General features: G+C 46.3%; 1 protein-coding gene across 2 annotated transcripts in view; it reads left to right on the top strand.

Moving 5' to 3' along the window:
- Positions 1-19,908, top strand: part of LOC110504259 (prospero homeobox protein 1-like) — a 128,761-nt gene extending 108,853 nt beyond the window's left edge. For both annotated transcript variants that reach the window (XM_090221354.1, XM_090221353.1), the window contains exon 7: positions 19,266-19,908. In XM_090221354.1, the coding sequence (XP_090077480.1) occupies positions 19,266-19,451 (186 nt within the window). In that variant the 3' untranslated portion in view covers positions 19,452-19,908. The remainder of the gene's footprint in view (positions 1-19,265) is intronic.
- The last annotated feature ends 3,989 nt before the right edge of the window (positions 19,909-23,897 follow it).

Raw genomic sequence — 23,897 nt, forward strand, 5'->3', positions numbered from 1 at the left:
CACCCGTACCTCTCCTCTATTCTCCTCCTATCCACCCGTACCTCTCCTCTCTTCTCCTCCAATCCACCCGTACCTCTCCTCTCCTCACTTCTCCTCCTATCCACCCGTTCCTCTCCTCTCCTCTCTTCTCCTCCTATCCACTCGTTCCTCTCCTCTCTTCTCCTCCAATCCACCCGTACCTCTCCTCTCCTCTCCTCTCTTCTCCTCCAATCCACCCGTACCTCTCCTCTCTTCTCCTCCAATCCACCCGTTCCTCTCCTCTCTTCTCCTATCCACCCGTTCCTCTCCTCTCTTATCCACCCGTTCCTCTCCTCTCTTCTCCTCCTGTCCACCCGTTCCTGTCCTCTCTTCTCCTCCTATCCACCCATTCCTCTCCTCTTCTCCTCCTATCCACCCGTTCCTCTCCTCTCCTCTCTTCTCCTCCAATCCACCCTATCCTCTCCTCTCCTCTCTTCTCCTCCTATCCACCCGTTCCTCTCCTCTCCTCTCTTCTCCTCCTATCCACCCGTTCATCTCCTCTCTTCTCCTCCTATCCACCCGTTCCTCTCCTCCTCTCTTCTCCTCCTATCCACCCGTTCCTCTCCTCTCCTCTCTTCTCCTCCTATCCACCCGTACCTCTCCTCCTCTCTTCTCCTCCAATCCACCCTTTCCTCTCCTCTCCTCTCCTCTCTTCTCCTCCTATCCACCCGTTCCTCTCCTCCTCTCTTCTCCTCCTATCCACCCGTTCCTCTCCTCTGTTCTCCTCCAATCCACCCATTCCTCTCCTCTTCTCCTCCTATCCACCCGTTCTTCTCCTCTCCTCTCTTCTCCTCCAATCCACCCTTTCCTCTCCTCTCCTCTCTTCTCCTCCTATCCACCCGTTCCTCTCCTCCTCTCTTCTCCTCCTATCCACCCGTTCCTCTCCTCTCCTCTCTTCTCCTCCTATCCACCCGTACCTCTCCTCCTCTCTTCTCCTCCAATCCACCCTTTCCTCTCCTCTCCTCTCCTCTCTTCTCCTCCTATCCACCCGTTCCTCTCCTCCTCTCTTCTCCTCCTATCCACCCGTTCCTCTCCTCTGTTCTCCTCCAATCCACCCATTCCTCTCCTCTTCTCCTCCTATCCACCCGTTCTTCTCCTCTCCTCTCTTCTCCTCCAATCCACCCTTTCCTCTCCTCTCCTCTCTTCTCCTCCTATCCACCCGTTCCTCTCCTCTCCTCTCTTCTCCTCCAATCCACCCTTTCCTCTCCTCTCTTCTCCTCCTATCCACCCGTTCCTCTCCTCCTCCTATCCACCCGTTCCTCTCCTCTCCTCTCTTCTCCTCCTATCCACCCGTTCCTCTCCTCTCCTCCAATCCACCCGTTCCTCTCCTCTCCTCTCTTCTCCTCCAATCCACCCTTTCCTCTCCTCTCCTCTCCTCTCTTCGCCTCCTATCCACCCGTTCCTCTCCTCTCCTCTCTTCTCCTCCTATCCACCCGTTCCTCTCCTCTCCTCTCTTCTCCTCCTCTCTTCTCCTCCTATCCACCCGTTCCTCTCCTCTCCTCTCTTCTCCTCCTATCCACCCGTACCTCTCCTCCTCTCTTCTCCTCCTATCCACCCTTTCCTCTCCTCTCCTCTCCTCTCCTCCTATCCACCCGTTCCTCTCCTCCTCTCTTCTCCTCCTATCCACCCGTTCCTCTCCTCTCCTCTCTTCTCCTCCAATCCACCCATACCTCTCCTCTCCTCTCTTCTCCTCCAATCCACCCGTACCTCTCCTCTCCTCTCTTCTCCTCCAATCCACCCGTACCTCTCCTCTCCTCTCTTCTCCTCCTATCCACCCGTTCCTCTCCTCTCCTCTCTTCTCCTCCAATCCACCCGTTCCTCTCCTCTCCTCTCTTCTCATTCTATCCACCCGTTCCTCTCCTCCTCCTATCCACCCGTTCCTCTCCTCTCCTCTCTTCTCCTCCAATCCACCCGTACCTCTCCTCTCCTCTCTTCTCCTCCAATCCACCCGTACCTCTCCTCTCTTCTCCTATCCACCCATTCCTCTCCTCTCCTCTCTTCTCCTCCTATCCACCCGTTCCTCTCCTCTCCTCTCTTCTCCTCCAATCCACCCGCACCTCTCCTCTCCTCTCTTCTCCTCCAATCCACCCGTACCTCTCCTCTCCTCTCTTCTCCTCCAATCCACCCGTACCTCTCCTCTCCTCTCTTCTCCTCCTATCCACCCGTACCTCTCCTCTCCTCTCTTCTCCTCCTATCCACCCGTACCTCTCCTCTCCTCTCTTCTCCTCCTATCCACCCGTACCTCTCCTCTCCTCTCTTCTCCTATCCACCCGTACCTCTCCTCTCCTCTCTTCTCCTCCTATCCACCCGTACCTCTCCTCTCCTCTCTTCTCCTCCTATCCACCCGTACCTCTCCTCTCCTCTCTTCTCCTCCTATCCACCCGTACCTCTCCTCTCTTCTCCTCCAATCCACCCGTACCTCTCCTCTCCTCTCTTCTCCTCCTATCCACCCGTACCTCTCCTCTCTTCTCCTCCTATCCACCCGTACCTCTCCTCTCCTCTCTTCTCCTCCAATCCACCCGTACCTCTCCTCTCCTCTCTTCTCCTCCAATCCACCCGTACCTCTCCTCTCCTCTCTTCTCCTCCTATCCACCCGTACCTCTCCTCTCCTCTCTTCTCCTCCTATCCACCCGTACCACTCCTCTCCTCTCTTCTCCTCCTATCCACCCGTACCTCTCCTCTCTTCTCCTCCAATCCACCCGTACCTCTCCTCTCCTCTCGTCTCCTCCTATCCACCCGAACCTCTCCTCTCTTCTCCTCCTATCCACCCGTACCTCTCCATTCCTCTCCTCCTATCCACCCGTACCTCTCCTCTCCTCTCCTCTCCTCCTATCCACCCGTACCTCTCCTCTCCTCTCTTCTCCTCCTATCCACCCGTACCTCTCTTCTCTTCTCCTCCTATCCACCCGTACCTCTCCTCTCTTCTCCTCCTATCCACCCGTTCCTCTCCTCTCCTCTCTTCTCCTCCTATCCACCCGTACCTCTCCTCTCCTCTCTTCTCCTCCTATCCACCCGTACCTCTCCTCTATTCTCCTCCTATCCACCCGTACCTCTCCTCTCCACCCACGGAGAATACTTTGTTGTCGTTTGTCTTTTCCTTCAGTCCCTTTTTCTTTCTCATTCACTCTTTACGTTATAAACTTTTTAATGACTTCATTGTGTGTGTGTGTGTGTGTGTGTGTGTGTGTGTGTGTGTGTGTGTGTGTGTGTGTGAGAGACTGGCAGTGAGACAAGCAGTGGTAATTAAAGGAACTTCATTAATTACCTTCTCCCTGCTCCTTCTCTTTCCGCTCCTCCCTCTCTTTAGCCTCCCCTTTTAGGTTGTTGAACCTCTCCCCCCTTTCTTTACCTTTCTTCCAGCTCTTTCCTTGCATTCCTCCCTCTCTTCCTCCCAAATATGAATCTCTTTGTTCCTTAATAGCTGGCCTATCCACTCAGAAAATACATGAATAGAAATGGAGAGAGAGGGAGAGGTAGAGAGACAGAGAGACAGAGAGAGAGAGAAAGAGAGAGAAAGAGAGAGAGACAAAGCGAGAGACAGAGAGAGAGACAAAGAGAGAGACAGAGAGCGACAGAGAGAGACAGAGAGAGAGAGAGACAGAAAGAGACAGAGAGAGAGAGAGACAGAAAGAGACAGTGAGAGAGAGAGACAGAAAGAGACAGAGAGAGAGAGAGAGACAGAGAGAGAGAGAGACAGTCACCTGAGAGAAATGTGTGTAATAGAGCTGTCTCATACTCATTGAAAGACAATTTTTCTATACTTGCTTGTTTTTGTCACATAAACTGAAATTGAGGCGATTCTAATTTTAGCCAACAGGAAATGGAGGAGCGATTTCTTACCGCTGCAGTGCTGCTTGTAGTCTGTATGTCAGAAGAACAGAATAGGAGTCGGCCTACTGTATGTTATCTGGCTATGAGCCATGCCATAGGCTGTCGGGAGTGTGTATTTGAAGTTGGTATTTTTATGCGTAAAAGTGATCATTTGAAACAAGTAAATATACAGTGCCTTGCGAAAGTATTCGACCCCCTTGAACTTTGCGACCTTTTGCCACATTTCAGGCTTCAAACATAAAGATATAAAACTGTATTTTTTGGGGGAAGAATCAACAACAAGTGGGACACAATCATGAAGTGGAACGACATTTATTGGATATTTCAAACTTTTTTAACAATTCAAAAACTGAAAAATTGGGCGTGCAAAATTATTCAGCCCCTTTACTTTCAGTGCAGCAAACTCTCTCCAGAAGTTCAGTGAGGATCTCTGAATGATCCAATGTTGACCTAAATTACTAAGATGATAAATACAATCCACCTGTGTGTAATCAAGTCTCCGTATAAATGCACCTGCACTATGATAGTCTCTGAACCTGAATCCAATCGATAATCTGTGGAAAGAACTGAAAACTGCTGTTCACAAATGCTCTCCATCCAACCTCACTGAGCTCGAGCTGTTTTGCAAGGAGGAATGGGGAAAAATGTCAGTCTCTCGATGTGCAAAACTGATAGAGACATACCCCAAGCGACTTACAGCTGTAATCGCAGCAAAAGGTGGCGCTACAAAGTATTAACTTAAGGGGGCTGAATAATTTTGCACGCCCAATTTTTCAGTTTTTGATTTGTTCAAAAAGCAACGGGTGTGGCTGAAATATCTGAATCCACTAATTGGAAGGGGTGTCCACATACTTTTGTATATACTGTATAGATGGGCTGCAAGGTGCAACTATAGTGTATTCACTATTTGAAAAAGTCACAAAAAAATTTGCTCTCCGTTCCTTGCCTCAGGCTGCACACGCTGTTCTCTCGTCAAGGGTATCATATTTTCAAGCATCAGAAAATTCTCAATATAATCTTATCTTTACTAATATGTCAAATTAGTTTTTTCGATTTAAAATGGCCCATTATCAAATGGGCAAAAACAGAAACAGGAGGATAAAGACTACTCATCCGTATGCACTGGAGCAGCGAATGGATAGGCTGCTGCTGTTGTTTAACTCCACCCATCAACCACTGACGATCCAATGAGAAGCATGCAGCCTCTCGCTGTGCAACAGGTGATACTCCACTCTGTCTGCCGTGGGCCCTGTTCCTGTAGCTACCCAGTACTCTGTCTGCCATGGGCTCTCCAACCCTGTTCCTGTAGCTACCCAGTACTCTGTCTGCCGTGGGCTCTCCTACCCTGTTCCTGCAGCTACCCAGTACTCTGTCTGCCGTGAGCTCTCCAACCCTGTTCCTGCAGCTACCCAGTACTCTGTCTGCCGTGAGCTCTCCAACCCTGTTCCTGCAGCTACCCAGTACTCTGTCTGCCATGAGCTCTCCAACCCTGTTCCTGTAGCTACCCAGTACTCTGTCTGCCGTGGGCTCTCCTACCCTGTTCCTGTAGCTACCCAGTACTCTGTCTGCCGTGGGCTCTCCTACCCTGTTCCTGCAGCTACCCAGTACTCTGTCTGCCGTGGGCTCTCCAACCCTGTTCCTGTAGCTATTTCGTAGTTAAAGGTAATGTGTCAGCCTATTATTTATGAGATATTTAGTAGTTAAAGGTAATGTGTCAGCCTATTATTTATGAGATATTTAGTAGTTAAAGGTAATGTGTCAGCCTATAATTTATGAGATATTTAGTAGTTAAAGGTAATGTGTCAGCCTATTATGTATGAGATATTTAGTAGTTAAAGGTAATGTGTCAGCCTATTATTTATGAGATATTTAGTAGTTAAAGGTAATGTGTCAGCCTATTATTTATGAGATATTTAGTAGTTAAAGGTAATGTGTCAGCCTATTATTTATGAGATATTTAGTAGTTAAAGGTAATGTGTCAGCCTATTATTTATGAGATATTTAGTAGTTAAAGGTAATGTGTCAGCCTATAATTTATGAGATATTTAGTAGTTAAAGGTAATGTGTCAGCCTATTATTTATGAGATATTTAGTAGTTAAAGGTAATGTGTCAGCCTATTATTTATGAGATAATTAGTAGTTAAAGGTAATGTGTCAGCCTATTATTTATGAGATATTTAGTAGTTAAAGGTAATGTGACAGCCTATTATTTATGAGATATTTAGTAGTTAAAGGTAATGTGTCAGCCTATTATTTATGAGATATTTAGTAGTTAAAGGTAATGTGTCAGCCTATTATTTATGAGATATTTAGTAGTTAAAGGTAATGTGTCAGCCTATTATTTATGAGATATTTAGTAGTTAAAGGTAATGTGTCAGCCTATTATTTATGAGATATTTAGTAGTTAAAGGTAATGTGTCAGCCTATTATTTATGAGATATTTAGTAGTTAAAGGTAATGTGTCAGCCTATTATGTATGAGATATTTAGTAGTTAAAGGTAATGTGTCAGCCTATTATTTATGAGATATTTAGTAGTTAAAGGTAATGTGTCAGCCTATAATTTATGAGATATTTAGTAGTTAAAGGTAATGTGTCAGCCTATTATGTATGAGATATTTAGTAGTTAAAGGTAATGTGTCAGCCTATTATTTATGAGATATTTAGTAGTTAAAGGTAATGTGTCAGCCTATTATTTATGAGATATTTAGTAGTTAAAGGTAATGTGTCAGCCTATTATTTATGAGATATTTAGTAGTTAAAGGTAATGTGTCAGCCTATTATTTATGAGATATTTAGTAGTTAAAGGTAATGTGTCAGCCTATTATTTATGAGATATTTAGTAGTTAAAGGTAATGTGTCAGCCTATTATTTATGAGATATTTAGTAGTTAAAGGTAATGTGTCAGCCTATTATGTATGAGATATTTAGTAGTTAAAGGTAATGTGTCAGCCTATTATTTATGAGATATTTAGTAGTTAAAGGTAATGTGTCAGCCTATAATTTATGAGATATTTAGTAGTTAAAGGTAATGTGTCAGCCTATTATGTATGAGATATTTAGTAGTTAAAGGTAATGTGTCAGCCTATTATTTATGAGATATTTAGTAGTTAAAGGTAATGTGTCAGCCTATTATTTATGAGATATTTAGTAGTTAAAGGTAATGTGTCAGCCTATTATTTATGAGATATTTAGTAGTTAAAGGTAATGTGTCAGCCTATTATTTATGATATATTTAGTAGTTAAAGGTAATGTGTCAGCCTATAATTTATGAGATATTTAGTAGTTAAAGGTAATGTGTCAGCCTATTATTTATGAGATATTTAGGATTGGTTTAATGTATATGCCTAAACATAAAGTCAATTTGCACAGGGGTTGTTTTGAAGTGAGCATCACCTGACAAAGCGCTGTCTATGTCCTTGTGTTCGGCTTTGAAACGACGTCGAACAAAGACCAGGTTTTCCACTCAATTTCAACCTGTTGTTGAACTCAAAAAACTGCGGGAAGTAGTTTGGGGTGGGTGTGCTGCGATTTTTGCCGACAGGGGTAGGCAGGATGCAGAAACGGTTTTGCCCGCGCTGAAGACATCTATATCCACTAATACAGGACAAGTAAAGGCCCAGTGCACTACTTTTGTGAAAAAGTATGTATTTGCTTGCATTTGCGTGTTTACCAGCCTTTACCAGCCTAATTTGAGTCTGATAAATTATCTGTTCAAAACAGTTAATCTGATAATACTTGTGGAATATAAAACTACTTGACATACACTACCAGTCAAAAGTTTGGACACACCTACTCATTCAAGGGTTTTTCTTAATTATACTATTTTCTACATTGTAGAATAATGGTGAAGACATCAGAACTATGAAGTAACACATATGGAATCATGTGGTAACCAAAAAAAAGTGTTAATCAAATCAAAATATATGTTATATTATTCTAAAGTATCATCCACCCTTTGCCTTACTGACAGCTTTGCACATTCTCTCAACCAGCTTCACGAGGTAGTCACCTGGAATGCAATTTCCATGTTCATACTTCTGGTACTGGTCCCCCCCCCCCCCCCCTTGTTTGGAGGATTGTTAGCACAGTGTCCATGGTAAATTCATCCTGCAAGAAAAGTCATTGTTTTCCATTGTTATTTGATCAAGAAAAAATATTTAATTTGGTGTGGATGTTTTGTGTCTTTGACCACAACTCTGCACCTTTTGATGTGGATGCTTGAGGACGGGATCGTGATCTTTCTGGATTCCATTAGAATGACGTCACAGAGAAAGAGACTACGACTCCCACAATTCCAACGTGTTGAAACCTGCAAGATTCTGTTCTCAATTATACAACGACCATTTTCTTTTGTCAAAGCGGCAATGCTGAAAGGAAAAATGTTTTGCTCGCGCTACAGGTGTCTACATCGGCCTGTAAATACTAGTAAAGGGCCAAGTGCACTACTTTTGTGAAAACACGTTTAAAAATATAAATAATAATAATTTAAATATATATCTTTTTAAATATTATTATTCTGAATATTCAGAGGTGCTGCAGCACCGTCAGCGTCTCCACTTCCTGTTTCAACTGCTTTTTCAGTGAAGTGAGTATTTAAAGATGCTGTTCTGTTGATTTTTGTTTGCATTTGCGTTCATGTCAGAGTGGTTAGAGGGACAATAGAGCCCTGAGTACCAGGCCATTAGGACCTGATGGAGGGACAATAGAGCCCTGAGTACCAGGCCATTAGGACCTGATGGAGGGACAATAGAGCCCTGAGTACCAGGCCATTAGGACCTGATGGAGGGACAATAGAGCCCTGAGTGCCAGGCCATTAGGACCTGATGGAGGGACAATAGAGCCCTGAGTACCAGGCCATTAGGACCTGATGGAGGGACAATAGAGCCCTGAGTACCAGGCCATTAGGACCTGATGGAGGGACAATAGAGCCCTGAGTACCAGGCCATTAGGACCCGATGGAGGGACAATAGAGCCCTCAGTACCAGGCCATTAGGACCTGATGGAGGGACAATAGAGCCCTGAGTACCAGGCCATTAGTGACCTGATGGAGGGACAATAGAGCCCTGAGTACCAGGCCATTAGTGACCTGATGGAGGGACAATAGAGCCCTGAGTACCAGGCCATTAGGACCCGATGGAGGGACAATAGAGCCCTGAGTACCAGGCCATTAGGACCTGATGGAGGGACAATAGAGCCCTCAGTACCAGGCCATTAGGACCTGATGGAGGGACAATAGAGCCCTGAGTACCAGGCCATTAGGACCTGATGGAGGGACAGTAGAGCCCTGAGTACCAGACCATTAGGACCTGATGGAGGGACAATAGAGCCCTCAGTACCAGGCCATTAGGACCTGATGGAGGGACAATAGAGCCCTGAGTACCAGGCCATTAGGACCTGATGGAGGGACAATAGAGCCCTGAGTAACAGGTCATTAGGACCTGATGGAGGGACAGTAGAGCCCTGAGTACCAGGCCATTAGGACCTGATGGAGGGACAATAGAGCCCTGAGTACCAGGCCATTAGGACCTGATGGAGGGACAATAGAGCCCTGAGTAACAGGTCATTAGGACCTGATGGAGGGACAGTAGAGCCCTGAGTACCAGGCCATTAGGACCTGATGGAGGGACAATAGAGCCCTCAGTACCAGGCCATTAGGACCTGATGGAGGGACAATAGAGCCCTGAGTACCAGGCCATTAGGACCTGATGGAGGGACAATAGAGCCCTGAGTACCAGGCCATTAGGACCTGATGGAGGGACAATAGAGCCCTGAGTAACAGGTCATTAGGACCTGATGGCAGGACAATAGAGCCCTGAGTACCAGGCCATTAGGACCTGATGGAGGGACAATAGAGCCCTGAGTACCAGGCCATTAGGACCTGATGGAGGGACAGTAGAGCCCTGAGTACCAGGCCATTAGGACCTGATGGAGGGACAATAGAGCCCTGAGTACCAGGCCATTAGGACCCGATGGAGGGACAATAGAGCCCTGAGTACCAGGCCATTAGGACATGATGAGGGACAGTAGAGCCCTGAGTACCAGGCCATTAGGACCCGATGGAGGGACAATAGAGCCCTGAGTACCAGGCCATTAGTGACCTGATGGTCATTAGCTAGTTGGGTACTACCAACACATGTGCCAGAGTGCATAAGAGGAGATTAGAGTTGAATTTTACTGCGGTCAGGACTCATGACTGCCGGCGGCAGCCCTATTTTAGGCTTCTTCTATAGTGTATGGAGAGAGGAAACAGTGCAGACACAGTGATCTCAGCCATCTGATTGGCTAGCGATAGGCCTATAGGTGCACTTGATTTGCTCTCCTTCAAAATGGGAACACTTTTCCAACAGCGTGAAAAAAAAAGGAAGGAACGCAAGACTTTATCGTTGTTTTTAATTTACAGAAATGTCTTGGAGATATGACTAGAAATGTCTTGGCGATCGACTAGAAATGTCTTGGAGATCGACTAGAAATGTCTTGGAGATCGACTAGAAATGTCTTGGCGATCGACTAGAAATGTCTTGGAGATCGAGTAGAAATGTCTTGGAGATCGAGTAGAAATGTCTTGGAGATCGACTAGAAATGTCTTGAAGATCGACTAGAAAAGTCTGGTGATCGACTAGAAATGTCTTGGAGATCGACTAGAAATGTCTGGCGGTCGACTAGAAATGTCTTGGAGATCGACTAGAAATGTCTTGAAGATCAACTAGAAATGTATTGAAGATCGACTAGAAATGTCTTGGAGATCGAGTAGAAATGTCTTGGAGATCGACTAGAAATGTCTTGAAGATCGACTAGAAAAGTCTGGTGATCGACTAGAAATGTCTGGCGGTCGACTAGAAATGTCTTGGAGATCGACTAGAAATGTCTTGAAGATCAACTAGAAATGTCTTGAAGATCGACTAGAAATGTCTTGGAAATCGACTAGAAATGTCTTGGAGATCGACTAGAAATGTCTTGGAGATCGACTAGAAATGTCTTGGAGATCAACTAGAAATGTCTGGCAATCGACTAGAAATGTCTTGGAGATTGACTAGTTGGAAGAATAGATGTTCTTTCAAAGTTGGCAGACGCACACACACACACACACACACACACACACACACACACACACACACACACACACACAGAGGAAGTGTTTGGCTCTGCTTAATGTCTGACAGAGTGAGTCACACGTTCTGGAGGGAAAGCTTCTGCATGTATTCTATCAGCTAGCAAGAGGCACTTAAAGTTCATGGGTGACACACACACACACACACACACACACAGAGAAGAGGGTTTGGGGGGCTTGGCCTAGGGGGTATGGAGAGGGGTGGCATTTCGGGGAGCTTAAAGAGGAGGGTCTCATTTTTCCTTTAGTCTACAATTCAAAGGAGCACACACGCACACACACACAAACACACACACACGCCTCGAGGCTACGGAAGGTTCACACACTCACGTTTCAGGAATGTCACGTTTCAGGAATGTCACGTTTCAGGAATGTCACGTTTCAGGACTGTCAAGATTCAGGACTGTCAAGTTTCAGGACTGTCTTGTTTCAGGACTGTCTTGTTTCAGGACTGTCAAGATTCAGGACTGTCACGTTTCAGGACTGTCAAGATTCAGGACTGTCAAGATTCAGGACTTTCAAGATTCAGGACTGTCACCTTTCAGGACTGTCAAGATTCAGGACTGTCACGTTTCAGGACTGTCACGTTTCCTATGTGATTAGTTCCCACCCTGTTAGAGAAAACTCCATATTCCTCTTCTCTAACTCTTTACCTTCTCTCTTTTACTGATGAAAAGACCGGTCACTGTTTCCACTGCGATGGAGGGGCTTGTGTGTGTGTGTCTGTGTGTGCTTGCGTGCATGTGCGTATGTGTGTGTTTTAAAGTGTTCTAGGTGTGTGTGAGTGTCTGTGATCAATATCTCTCTAGCCCAGAGAACAATCAATTAAACACACATGTTGTGTCTACTTGAACACTGGGGAGCTCTCCCATTTTATGTATTTCTCTCCCTCCTACCATCCCCCCTCGCTTTCACCCTCTCTCCTCTCTCTCTCCTTCCCTCCTATCATCCCCCCTCGCTTTCACTCTCTCGCTTTCACTCTCCTATCATTCTCTCTCTCTCTCTCTCCTTCCCTCCTATCATTCTCTCTCTCTCTCTACTACAACGCTCTGGGTAATGAACCACTCTTCTGAGATGAGGTTATGTTTAAAGACTACACAATCTCCACTTCTCTCCTCCCCTGCCTCCCCTCCACTTCTATCCTCCCCTGCCTCCCCTCCACTTCTATCCTCCCCTGCCTCCCCTCCACTTCTCTCCTCCACTGCCTCCCCTCCACTTCTCTCCTCCCCTGCCTCCCCTCCACTTCTATCCTCCCTTTCTCCTCCCCACTTCTATCCTCCCCTGCCTCCCCTCCACTTCTATCCTCCCCTGCCTCCCCTCCACTTATATCCTCCCCTCCACTTCTATCCTCCCCTGCCTCCCCTCCACTTCTATCCTCCCCTGCCTCCCCTCCACTTCTCTCCTCCCCTGCCTCCCCTCCACTTCTCTCCTCCACTGCCTCCCCTCCACTTCTCTCCTCCCCTGCCTCCCCTCCACTTCTAACCTCCCTTTCTCCTCCCCACTTCTATCCTCCCCTGCCTCCCCTCCACTTCTATCCTCCACTGCCTCCCCTCCACTTCTATCCTCCCCTGCCTCCCCTCCACTTCTATCCTCCACTGCCTCCCCTCCACTTCTCTCCTCCCCTGCCTCCCCTCCACTTCTATCCTCCCCTGCCTCCCCTCCACTTCTATCCTCCCCTGCCTCCCCTCCACTTCTATCCTCCCCTGCCTCCCCTCCACTTCTATCCTCCCCTGCCTCCCCTCCACTTCTATCCTCCCCTGCCTCCCCTCCACTTCTATCCTCCCCTCCACTTCTATCCTCCACTGCCTCCCCTCCACTTCTATCCTCCCCTGCCTCCCCTCCACTTCTATCCTCCCCTGCCTCCCCTCCACTTCTATCCTCCCCTCCACTTCTATCCTCCACTGCCTCCCCTCCACTTCTATCCTCCCTGCCTCCCCTCCACTTCTATCCTCCCTGCCTCCCCTCCACTTCTATCCTCCCCTGCCTCCCCTGCCTCCCCTCCACTTCTATCCTCCCTGCCTCCCCTCCACTTCTATCCTCCCCTGCCTCCCCTCCACTTCTATCCTCCCTGCCTCCCCTCCACTTCTATCCTCCCTGCCTCCCCTCCACTTCTATCCTCCCCTGCTTCCCCTCCACTTATATCCTCCACTGCCTCCCCTGCACTTCTATCTTCCCCTGCCTCCCCTCCACTTCTATCCTCCCCTCCACTTCTATCCTCCCCTGCCTCCCCTCCACTTCTATCCTTCCCTCCACTTCTATCCTCCCCTGCCTCCCCTCCACTTCTATCCTCCCTGCCTCCCCTCCACTTCTATCCTCCCCTGCCTCCCCTCCACTTCTATCATCCCTGCCTCCCCTCCACTTCTATCCTCCCCTCCACTTCTATCCTCCCCTGCCTCCCCTCCACTTCTATCCTCCCTGCCTCCCCTCCACTTCTATCCTCCCTGCCTCCCCTCCACTTCTATCCTCCCCTGCCTCCCCTCCACTTCTATCCTCCCTGCCCCCCCTCCACTTCTATCCTCCCCTGCTTCCCCTCCACTTATATCCTCGACTGCCTCCCCTCCACTTCTATCCTCCCCTGCCTCCCCTCCACTTCTATCCTCCCTGCCTCCCCTCCACTTCTATCCTCCCTGCCTCCCCTCCACTTCTATCCTCCCCTGCCTCCCCTCCACTTCTATCCTCCCTGCCCCCCCTCCACTTCTATCCTCCCCTGCTTCCCCTCCACTTATATCCTCCACTGCCTCCCCTCCACTTCTATCTTCCCCTGCCTCCCCTCCACTTCTATCCTCCCCTCCACTTCTATCCTCCCCTGCCTCCCCTCCACTTCTATCCTTCCCTCCACTTCTATCCTCCCCTGCCTCCCCTCCACTTCTATCCTCCCTGCCTCCCCTCCACTTCTATCCTCCCCTGCCTCCCCTCCACTTCTATCCTCCCTGCCTCCCCTCCACTTCTATCCTCCCCTCCACTTCTATCCTCCCCTGCCTCCCCTCCACTTCTATCCTCCCTGCCTCCCCTCCACTTCTATCCTCCCCTGCCTCCCCTCCACTTCTATCCTCCCTGCCTCCCCTCCACTTCTATCCTCCCCTGCCTCCCCTCCACTTCTATCCTCCCCTGCCTCCCCTCCACTTCTATCCTCCCCTGCCTCCCCTCCACTTCTATCCTCCCTTTCTCCCCTCCTCTCCCATCCTTTCTTCCCTCTCTTTAATTCCTCTCCCTTTCCTCTCTTCCCCCTCTTCTCTTCTCTTCTCCTCTCTTCCTCAGAGTAGAGAAAGGTAGTGATTATGTTAACTTATAGAGCAAGTTATCAGTGGGTCTGACAGATAGCTATAATTACACTAAACTGGGATGGCAGGTGTCTTTGTCTAAGACAGAGGGTGAACTCCATTGAGATTGGCAGCAGTGTGTGTGTGTGTGTGTCTTTAGAGAGTGTGTGTGTGTGTCTTTAGAGAGTTTGTGTGTGTGTGTGTCTTTAGAGAGTGTGTGTGTTTGTGTGTGTGTGTGTGTGTGTCTTTAGAGAGTGTGTGTGTTTGTGTGTGTGAGTGCATTCAAGCATTCTCGAGGATAAGATGAAGGCAATGTCTTTGTTACTGAGACTGATTGGAGTCACGCGGACTGTGTGTGTGTGTGTGTGTGTGTGTGTGTGTTGAGACAATAGCCAGGGTCATCTGACCGTGAGGCAGCCCCTCATATCACATGACGGACTGAAGGACGCGTCTTTGTTACTGAGACTCTGTCAGAGACAGCTGTTCTGCACACACACACACACACACACACACACACACACACACACACACACACACACACAGTCACCTTAGGAGCCAGTGAGATAACTGGACACTGGGTACGAGAGGGATTGCCCAAAGGAAGTTTGATTTGAGGAAGAAAGAATGATGTGTGTGTGTCCGGGGGTTGGGGGTCATTCACTTGAGTACACAGAGAAAGAGAGAGAGAGAGAGTGGGGGGGGGAGAGGCAGAGAGAGAGAGACAGAGAGAGAGAGACAGAGAGAGACAGAGAGAGAGACAAAGAGAGAGAGCGCGAGAGAGGCGTCGAAGCCTGAGTAATTTTAAGAAATGCTATAGACGGAAGGAATGTAATGTGGAAACCTACCAAAAAACAATTAGGCAACAACAAATTCAATCCCTTTTAGACAATTTCCAGGACAAAACGTTCCACTGTAATAGTGAAGGTGTCAACTTGGCAGTAGAAAATCTAAACAGTATATTTGACCTCTCAGCTTCCCTATCAAATCTAAAAATGTCAAACAGAAAACCGAAGAAAATGAACAACAATGACAAACGTTTTGATGAAGAATGCAAAAATCTAAGAAAGAAATTGAGAAACCTGTCCAACCAAAAACATAGAGACCCGGAAAACCTGAGTCTACGCCTTCACTATGGTGAATCACTAAAACAATACAGAAATACACTACGGAAAAAGAAGGAACAGCATGTCAGAAATCAGCTCAATGTAATTGAAGAATCCATAGATTCTAACCACTTGAAAACAATAAACAAACAACAACACGAAGAATTATCTATCCAAAATGGAGATGTGTGGGTAAACCACTTCTCCAATCTTTTTGGCTCTAAAACAAGGAATAAACAGCGAAAACATATACATGATCAAATACAAATCTTAGAATCAACTATTAAAGACTACCAGAACCCACTGGATTCCAGAACACACTGGATTCCAGAACCCACTGGATTCCAGAACACACTGGATTCCAGAACACACTGGATTCCAGAACACACTGGATTCTCCAATTACATTGAATGTACTACAGGACAAAATAAAAACCCTCCAACCCAAAAAGGCCTGTGGTGTTGATGGTATCCTCAATGAAATGATCAAATATACAGACAACAAATTCCAATTGGCTATACTAAAACTCTTTAACATCATCCTTAGCTCTGGCATCTTCCTCAATGTTTGGAACCAAGGACTGATCACCCCAATCCACAAAAGTGGAGACAAATTTGACCCCAATAACTACCGTGGGATATGCGTCAAAAGCAACCTTGGGAAAATCCTCTGCATTATCATTAACAGCAGACTCGCAACTTCCACAAAGCTGTGAACGATCTGAGAGTCAAGGCAAGAAGGGCCTTCTACGCCATCAAAAGGAACATCAAATTAAACACCCAAATGTTTTGACCCGAACGTAAGGAAAGCTTTGACTATGTACAGACTCAGTGAGCATAGCCTTGCTATTGAGAAAGGCCGCCGTAGACAGACATGGCTCTCAAGAGAAGACAGGCTATGTGCTCACTGCCCACAAAATGAGGTGGAAACTGAGCTGCACTTCCTAACCTCCTGCCCAATGTATGACCATATTAGAGAGACATATTTCCCTCAGATTACACAGATCCACAAAGAATTCGATAACAAATCCAATTTTGATAAACTCCCATATCTACTGGGTGAAATTCCACAGTGTGCCATCACAGCAGCAAGATTTGTGACCTGTTGCCACAAGAAAAGGGCAACCAGTGAAGAACAAACACCATTGTAAATACAACCCATATTTATGCTTATTTATTTTATCTTGTGTACTTTAAACATTTGTACATTGTTAAAACACTGTATATATATATAATATGACATTTGTAATGTCTTTATTGTTTTGAAACTTCTGTATGTGTAATGTTTACTGTTAATTTGTATTGTTTATTTTACTTTAGTTTATGATCTATTTCATTTGCTTTGACAATGTAAACACATGTTTCACCTGCAAATTAAGCCATTTGAATTCAATTGAGAGAGAGAGAGAGAGAGAGAGAGAGAGAGAGAGAGAGAGAGAGAGACAGAGAGAGAGAGACAGAGAGAGAGAGAGAGAGAGAGATAGAGAGAGAGAGAGAGAGAGATAGAGAGAGAGACAGAGAGAGAGAGAGAGACAGAGAGAGAGAGAGAGAGAGAGATAGAGAGAGAGAGAGAGAGAGAGAGACAGAGAGAGAGAGACAGAGAGAGAGAGACAGAGAGAGAGAGAGATAGAGAGAGAGAGAGAGAGAGAGAGAGAGAGAGAGAGAGAGATAGAGAGAGAGAGAGAGACAGAGAGAGAGAGAGAGAGAGACAGAATTATTCTTGTCACAAACCCTTTTGTTTCTGTCTGCTGGCTGGAGGCTTTAATTGTTGGTTACCTCTCATCTTATTGTGGTGACACTCAGCTGTTGGTCTTCACACACACACACACACACACACACACACAGTCTGTTGTAGGCTATTGTAAAGATTAATCCATTATGGGCGGCCTAGTTGACCACTAAACACTGGAATACAGCTATCATAGGCTTAACACACACACAGAGAGATCTGTCTTGTCCATCCTAAATCAGACCTGTAAAGAGGTCCAAATTACAGATGGCTCTATCTGTCTCCCTTTGTCTGCCTGCCCAACTATCTGTCTGCATGTCTGCTTGTCTGCGTGTGTGCGCGCGTGCGTATGTGTGGACATGAAGTCCCCACAAGAATGGTAAACAAACAAAAATTTGACCAACAAGGGGACATTTTGTTTGTCCCCACAAGGTCAAATGCTATTTCTAGGGAGTTTAGGGTTAAGGTTAAAATTAGAGTTAGAGTTACATTAAGGGATAGGAGCTAGGGTTAGGTTTAGGAGCTAGGGTTAGGAGCTAGGGTTAGGTTTAGGGGCTATGGTTAGGTTTAGGAGCTAGGGTTAGGAGCTAGGGTTAGGTTTAGGAGCTAGGGTTAGGTTTAGGAGCTAGGGTTAGGTTTAGGGGCTAGGGTTAGGCTTAGAAGCTAGGGTTAGGAGCTAGGGTTAGGTTTAGGGGATAGGGTTGGGAGCTAGGGTTAGGCTTAGGAGCTAGGGTTAGGAGCTAGGGTTAGGTTTAGGAGCTAGGGTTAGAAGCAAGCTAGAGTTAGGAGCTAGGGTTAGGTTTAGGCTTAGGAGCTAGGGTTAGTCTTAGGAGCTAGGGTTAGGTTTAGGGGCTAGGGTTAGGTTTATGGGGCTAGGGTTAGGAGCTAGGGTTAAGTTTAGGAGCTAGGGTTAGGTTTAGGCTTAGGAGCTAGGGTTAGGCTTAGGAGCTAGGGTTAGGAGCTAGGGTTAGGTTTAGGCTTAGGAGCTAGGGTTAGGTTTAGGCTTAGGAGCTAGGGTTAGGTTTAGGCTTAGGAGCTAGGGTTATGTTTAGAGTTATGGTTAGGAGCTAGGGTTAGGGTTAGGAGCTAGGGTTAGGTTTAGGGCCTAGGGTTAGGTTTAGGGGCTAGGGTTAGGTTTAGGCTTAGGAGCTAGGGTTAGGCTTAGGAGCTAGGGTTAGGAGCTAGGGTTAGGTTTAGGCTTAGGAGCTAGGGTTAGGAGCTAGGGTTAGGTTTAGGCTTAGGAGCTAGGGTTAGGTTTAGGATTAGGAGCTAGGGTTAGGTTTAGGTTTAGGAGCTAGGGTTAGGTTTAGGCTTAGGAGCTAGGGTTAGGCTTAGGAGCTAGGGTTAGGAGCTAGGGTTAGGTTTAGGCTGAGGAGCTAGGGTTAGGTTTAGGCTTAGGAGCTAGGGTTAGGTTTAGGCTTAGGAGCTAGGGTTATGTTTAGAGTTATGGTTAGGAGCTAGGGTTAGGGTTAGGAGCTAGGGTTAGGTTTAGGGCCTAGGGTTAGGTTTAGGGGCTAGGGTTAGGTTTAGGCTTAGGAGCTAGGGTTAGGCTTAGGAGCTAGGGTTAGGAGCTAGGGTTAGGTTTAGGCTTAGGAGCTAGGGTTAGGAGCTAGGGTTAGGTTTAGGCTTAGGAGCTAGGGTTAGGTTTAGGATTAGGAGCTAGGGTTAGGTTTAGGTTTAGGAGCTAGGGTTAGGTTTAGGCTTAGGAGCTAGGGTTAGGCTTAGGAGCTAGGGTTAGGAGCTAGGGTTAGGTTTAGGCTTAGGAGCTAGGGTTAGGTTTAGGATTAGGAGCTAGGGTTAGGTTTAGGTTTAGGAGCTAGGGTTAGGTTTAGGCTTAGGAGCTAGGGTTAGGGTTAGGAGCTAGGGTTATGTTTACAGTTATGGTTATGAGCTAAGGTTAGGTATAGGCTTAGGAGCTAGGGTTAGGTTTAAGCTTAGGAGCTAGGGTTAGGGTTAGGAGCTAGGGTTAGGGTTAAGAGCTTGCGTTATGTTTAGAGTTATGGTTAGGAGCTTGGGTTATGTATAGAGTTAGGGTTAGGAGCTAGGGTTAGGAGCTAGGGTTAGGTATAGGGTTAGGAAAATATGATTTTGAATGGGACTGAATCGTGTGCACCCACAAGGTTAGCTGTACAAGTATGCGTGTGTGTGTGCGTGCGTGCGTGCGTGTGTAACCTGATGCCTCTAGTGATGTCATGCTCTCTATGTCTCTCTCTCAGGTTCCAGAGCGGTTCCTGGAAGTGTCCCAGTTGACGCTGAGGGAGTTTTTCAACGCCATCGTAGCAGGGAAGGACGTGGACCCATCCTGGAAGAAGGCCATCTACAAGGTGATCTGTAAACTAGACAGTGAAGTCCCCGAGGTCTTCAAATCACCCAACTGTCTGCAGGAGCTACTGAACGAATGAACGTGACGTTTCGGGACAAAACCAACTGCACATCGAGTCCACACTCAAACAAAAAGAAAAATAAAGAAAAAAAAGTTTTGTTTTAAAAAACTGTATAGATTTTCAGTTTTTTTGTACAATTCTGTCTACTGCCGTTTTTGTAAAAATGTAACCTATTGTTTTGAGTGGTGACCAGTTTTTTTTCCGTCTTTCTTTCTTCGTCTGTGGCCAACAAAAACAACGAGAGGAATGGTTTTCTGCTGAAGAATTACAGACAGACTATATCTCTGGATGAATGAAGTTGAAAGTGTATGTGACATTGATGTTGGGGATGTTTCATCAGAAAAACAAGTTCTGTCACACATACAGAACATCTCACTGTACTTACAGACAAATGTCCCCACTCAACAACAACAACAACAACAACAACAACAACATTGTTTTAAAAAGAGCTGTAAAAAAAAAAAAAAAAAAACATGTTTTTTGAGATAACATTTTGAGATTAGACCTCATTTGGTTTTCTATCTTAAGTGGGTTTTAAACACTCCAATAAGAACGCCGTCCAGACATCAAGACTGGAACAGTTTTCTACGGACAACTTCGCCTTGGGACGAGTATGAAGACGATGTGTTGGATTCAATCCGTAATCGCTGAAGATTCACGGAACTGAATCCAGCCCTATATTTACATTTATATTCTGGACGTATCAGACAAAGGTCACTTCTAATAAAGTGCCCCCCCCCCCCCCCCCGACACCTCTTCGTCAGCACAAAGTGACAAACTCCTCCTCCTCCGATTCATAGACACAAAGAATTGTTGCAATGTTGTAGACTTTCTACTGTGTGTCTGGGAATGAATTCCTTTTTAAAGATGTGTGTTCCCCTTCCCCTTTACACACAAACAATTCCCCCTGTTCATATTCAGGAACGCTACCTGTCCATACCACCTCCATGGACTGTAAAGTATGGAGGAGATCAGAGATACACTGCAGAGTGTTTGGATTACAAAACATAGTAACATTCCCAAAGTCCACCCAACTCCAACATTTCCATCCCAGCTGGGAAATAAATACTGAGCCGATGTTGTTTATTTTCACCTATTGTTTTCTTCGTCTTCTTCGTCTTCTTCTGAGACCCATTGGATGTTTTGGCTGTACACCCCCCCCCCTCCCCCCCCTCCTCCTCCTGGCTCTCAATGTAATATGTGTTATTTCCCGTTAGCTTGGGCTGTTAGCTGAAGGTAAAGTTTGCTAAACTCTGACTACTATCTTGACTGAACTCAACTGAGCTGTTAGCTAAAACCGTTTAGCCGAAGCTGACCTGAGCTGTGAAGCTGGACAACTCTCTCCTCTCTTCTCGTCATTGTTCTACTGAGACCAGAGTTAGTTACAATTAGTGTGGTCAAACTAGCGGCAACTTCTAACTGAGGCTTTAACATAACTAGCTAGCTAAAACGAAAGTGACGTTAGACTAGCTGAACTGAACTGAATTGTAAAGCTAGAATATTCTTCTAGAAGATTCTGTATTCTATTCTCTGAGTTGCAGAGACTATGTTCGCTCGGCATGCTAGTTTGGCTAAACTAGCTGGGACTCCTAACTGGGGCTAAAGAGAACTACTAGCTGACTGGTAACTGGGGCTAAAGAGACTAGCTGACTGGTAACTGGGACTAAAGAGACTAGCTGACTGGTAACTGGGGCTAAAGAGACTAGCTGACTGGTAACTGGGGCTAAAGAGACTAGCTGACTGGTAACTGGGGCTAAAGAGACTAGCTGACTGGTAACTGGGACTAAAGAGACTAGCTGACTGGTAACTGGGACTAAAGAGACTAGCTGACTGGTAACTGGGGCTAAAGAGACTAGCTGACTGGTAACTGGGGCTAAAGAGACTAGCTGACTGGTAACTGGGGCTAAAGAGACTAGCTGACTGGTAACTGGGGATAAAGAGACTAGCTGACTGCTAACTGGGGCTAAAGAGACTAGCTGACTGGTAACTGGGGATAAAGAGACTAGCTGACTGCTAACTGGGGATAAAGAGACTACCTGACTGGTAACTGGGGCTAAAGAGAACTACTAGCTGAATGGTAACTGGGGATAAAGAGACTAAATGACTGGTAACTGGGGATAAAGAGACTAGCTGACTGCTAACTGGGGATAAAGAGACTAGCTGACTGGTAACTGGGGCTAAAGAGAACTACTAGCTGAATGGTAACTGGGGATAAAGAGACTAAATGACTGGTAACTGGGGATAAAGAGACTACCTGACTGGTAACTGTGGATAAAGAGACTAGCTGACTGGTAACTGTGGATAAAGAGACTAGCTGACTGGTAACTGGGGCTAAAGAGAACTACTAGCTGACTGGTAACTGGGGCTAAAGAGACTAGCTGACTGCTAAATGGGGATAAAGAGACTAGCTGACTGGTAACTGGGGATAAAGAGAACTACTAGCTGACTGGTAACTGGGGCTAAAGACAACTACTAGCTGACTGGTAACTGGGGATAAAGATAACTACTAGCTGACTGGTAACTGGGGATAAAGATACTAGCTGACTGGTAACTGTGGATAAAGATACTAGCTGACTGGTAACTGTGGATAAAGAGAACTACTAGCTGAACTGATTGTAGAGACCATGCGGTAGGTTAACCCTGGTTCTGGAGAGCTGCAGAGTTTAGTTCCAACCAATCACCAGACCTGATTCTACTAATGCCATCATCAAGTGATCTAATGGATAACTATCAGTGACTGGCTGAGTTCCAGGTACCCTGGTCTCCCAGGTCTAAAGCAAAACAGGAAAACTCAAAAACCTGAAGCACCTGCACAAGTCCAGGGTTTGTCTAATCCACTTCTAGTCTAGATTATTCTACGTTCTCCACTCCAGGACTAGGATTTGTCTAATCCACATCCAGTCTAGATGATTCTACGTTCTCCACTCCAGGACTAGGGTTTGCCTAATCCACATCCAGTCTAGATGATTCTACGTTCTCCACTCCAGGACTAGGGTTTGCCTAATCCACATCCAGTCTAGATGATTCTACGTTCTCCACTCCAGGACTAGGGTTTGCCTAATCCACATCCAGTCTAGATGATTCTACGTTCTCCACTCCAGGACTAGGGTTTGTCTAATCCACATCCAGTCTAGATTATTCTACGTTCTCCACTCCAGGACTAGGGTTTGTCTAATCCACTTCTAGTCTAGATGATTCTACGTTCTCCACTCTGAGCTGTTTGTGCTATCATTCCAGTCCATGTTTGGCAATATGACACGGAATACAAGAAGTGTAATGTCAGCACAAAACAGGTCTGTTTCTCAGACTAGCAGAGAGGGGTTTAAGACTGACCCAGGACCTGTGTGTGACGTGTATAACAATTATTTTACTGCAAAAGACATGACATTTCTAGCTTGTATAAATGTAACTATTATTATTATTATTATTATTATTACTACTATTATTATTTATGATTAAAATAATTATTCCTATTAATGTTATTCTCTATGCTTGCTACAGAATTGACCCGTGGTGATTCCTTGTTTGTCTCCTGACAATGCTACATCAAATAAAGTATTCTTTCAAATAAAAATCAACGAGTTGTGGATTACGTTTGACTCCGATTGAGGTTTTATTTTTTATTTTGTAAAGACTAGGCTACCTACTTGGGATTTTAGGGACTCAGCGTCACCTTTGGGGAGAAGCGTGTGTGTTTGTTAACTGTGGCACAGAGGGCACTGACCCTCTCCACACACACACACACACACACACAGCAGCCTGGGAGGTAACCAAGCAACATGGCCATTTCAGGCTAAGGCCAGCGGGCTCAAATAGTTTCTCACTCCGTCTCTCTCTCTCTATCTCTGTCACCCTCCTCTCTCTCTATAATCTCTGTCTATCTGTCTCCCTCCTCTCTCTCTATAATCTCTGTCTCCCTTCTCCATCTCTTTTCTTTCCCTTCTCTCTCCGTCTCTCTGTCTCTCTTTCCGTCTCTCTCTCTCTCTCTCTCTCTCCCTCTCTCCATCTCCGTCTCTCTCTCTCTGTCTCTGTCTCCCTCTCTGTCTCTCTCTCTCTATAATCTCTGTCTATCTGTCTCCCTCCTCTCTCTCTATAATATCTGTCTCCCTTCTCCCTCCTTCTCCATCTCTTTTCTTTCCCTTCTCTCTCCGTCTCTCTCTCCGTCTCTCTCTCCGTCTCTCTGTCTCTGTCTCTCTCTCTCTCTCTCCGTCTCTCTCTCCGTCTCTCTCTCCGTCTCTCTCTCCGTCTCTCTCTCCGTCTCTATCTCTCTGTCCTGCTGATGTATTGAAAAGGCGACATTTGATTGTTGTCAGAGGACGGTCGGATTACCCAGCAGCACAGAGACCCCCACCCACCCACCCATTCTCACCCCTCCTTCACCTCCACCCATGCTGGCACCAACCACCGCTGCTGCTGAACACAATGCCCACGACCACAGACACAAAGTGCCAACATGCTCAATTT

The sequence above is a fragment of the Oncorhynchus mykiss genome, chromosome 25, assembly GCF_057628025.1.
Source record: "Oncorhynchus mykiss isolate SJ-2025 chromosome 25, ASM5762802v1, whole genome shotgun sequence".
Lineage (NCBI taxonomy): Eukaryota > Metazoa > Chordata > Actinopteri > Salmoniformes > Salmonidae > Oncorhynchus > Oncorhynchus mykiss.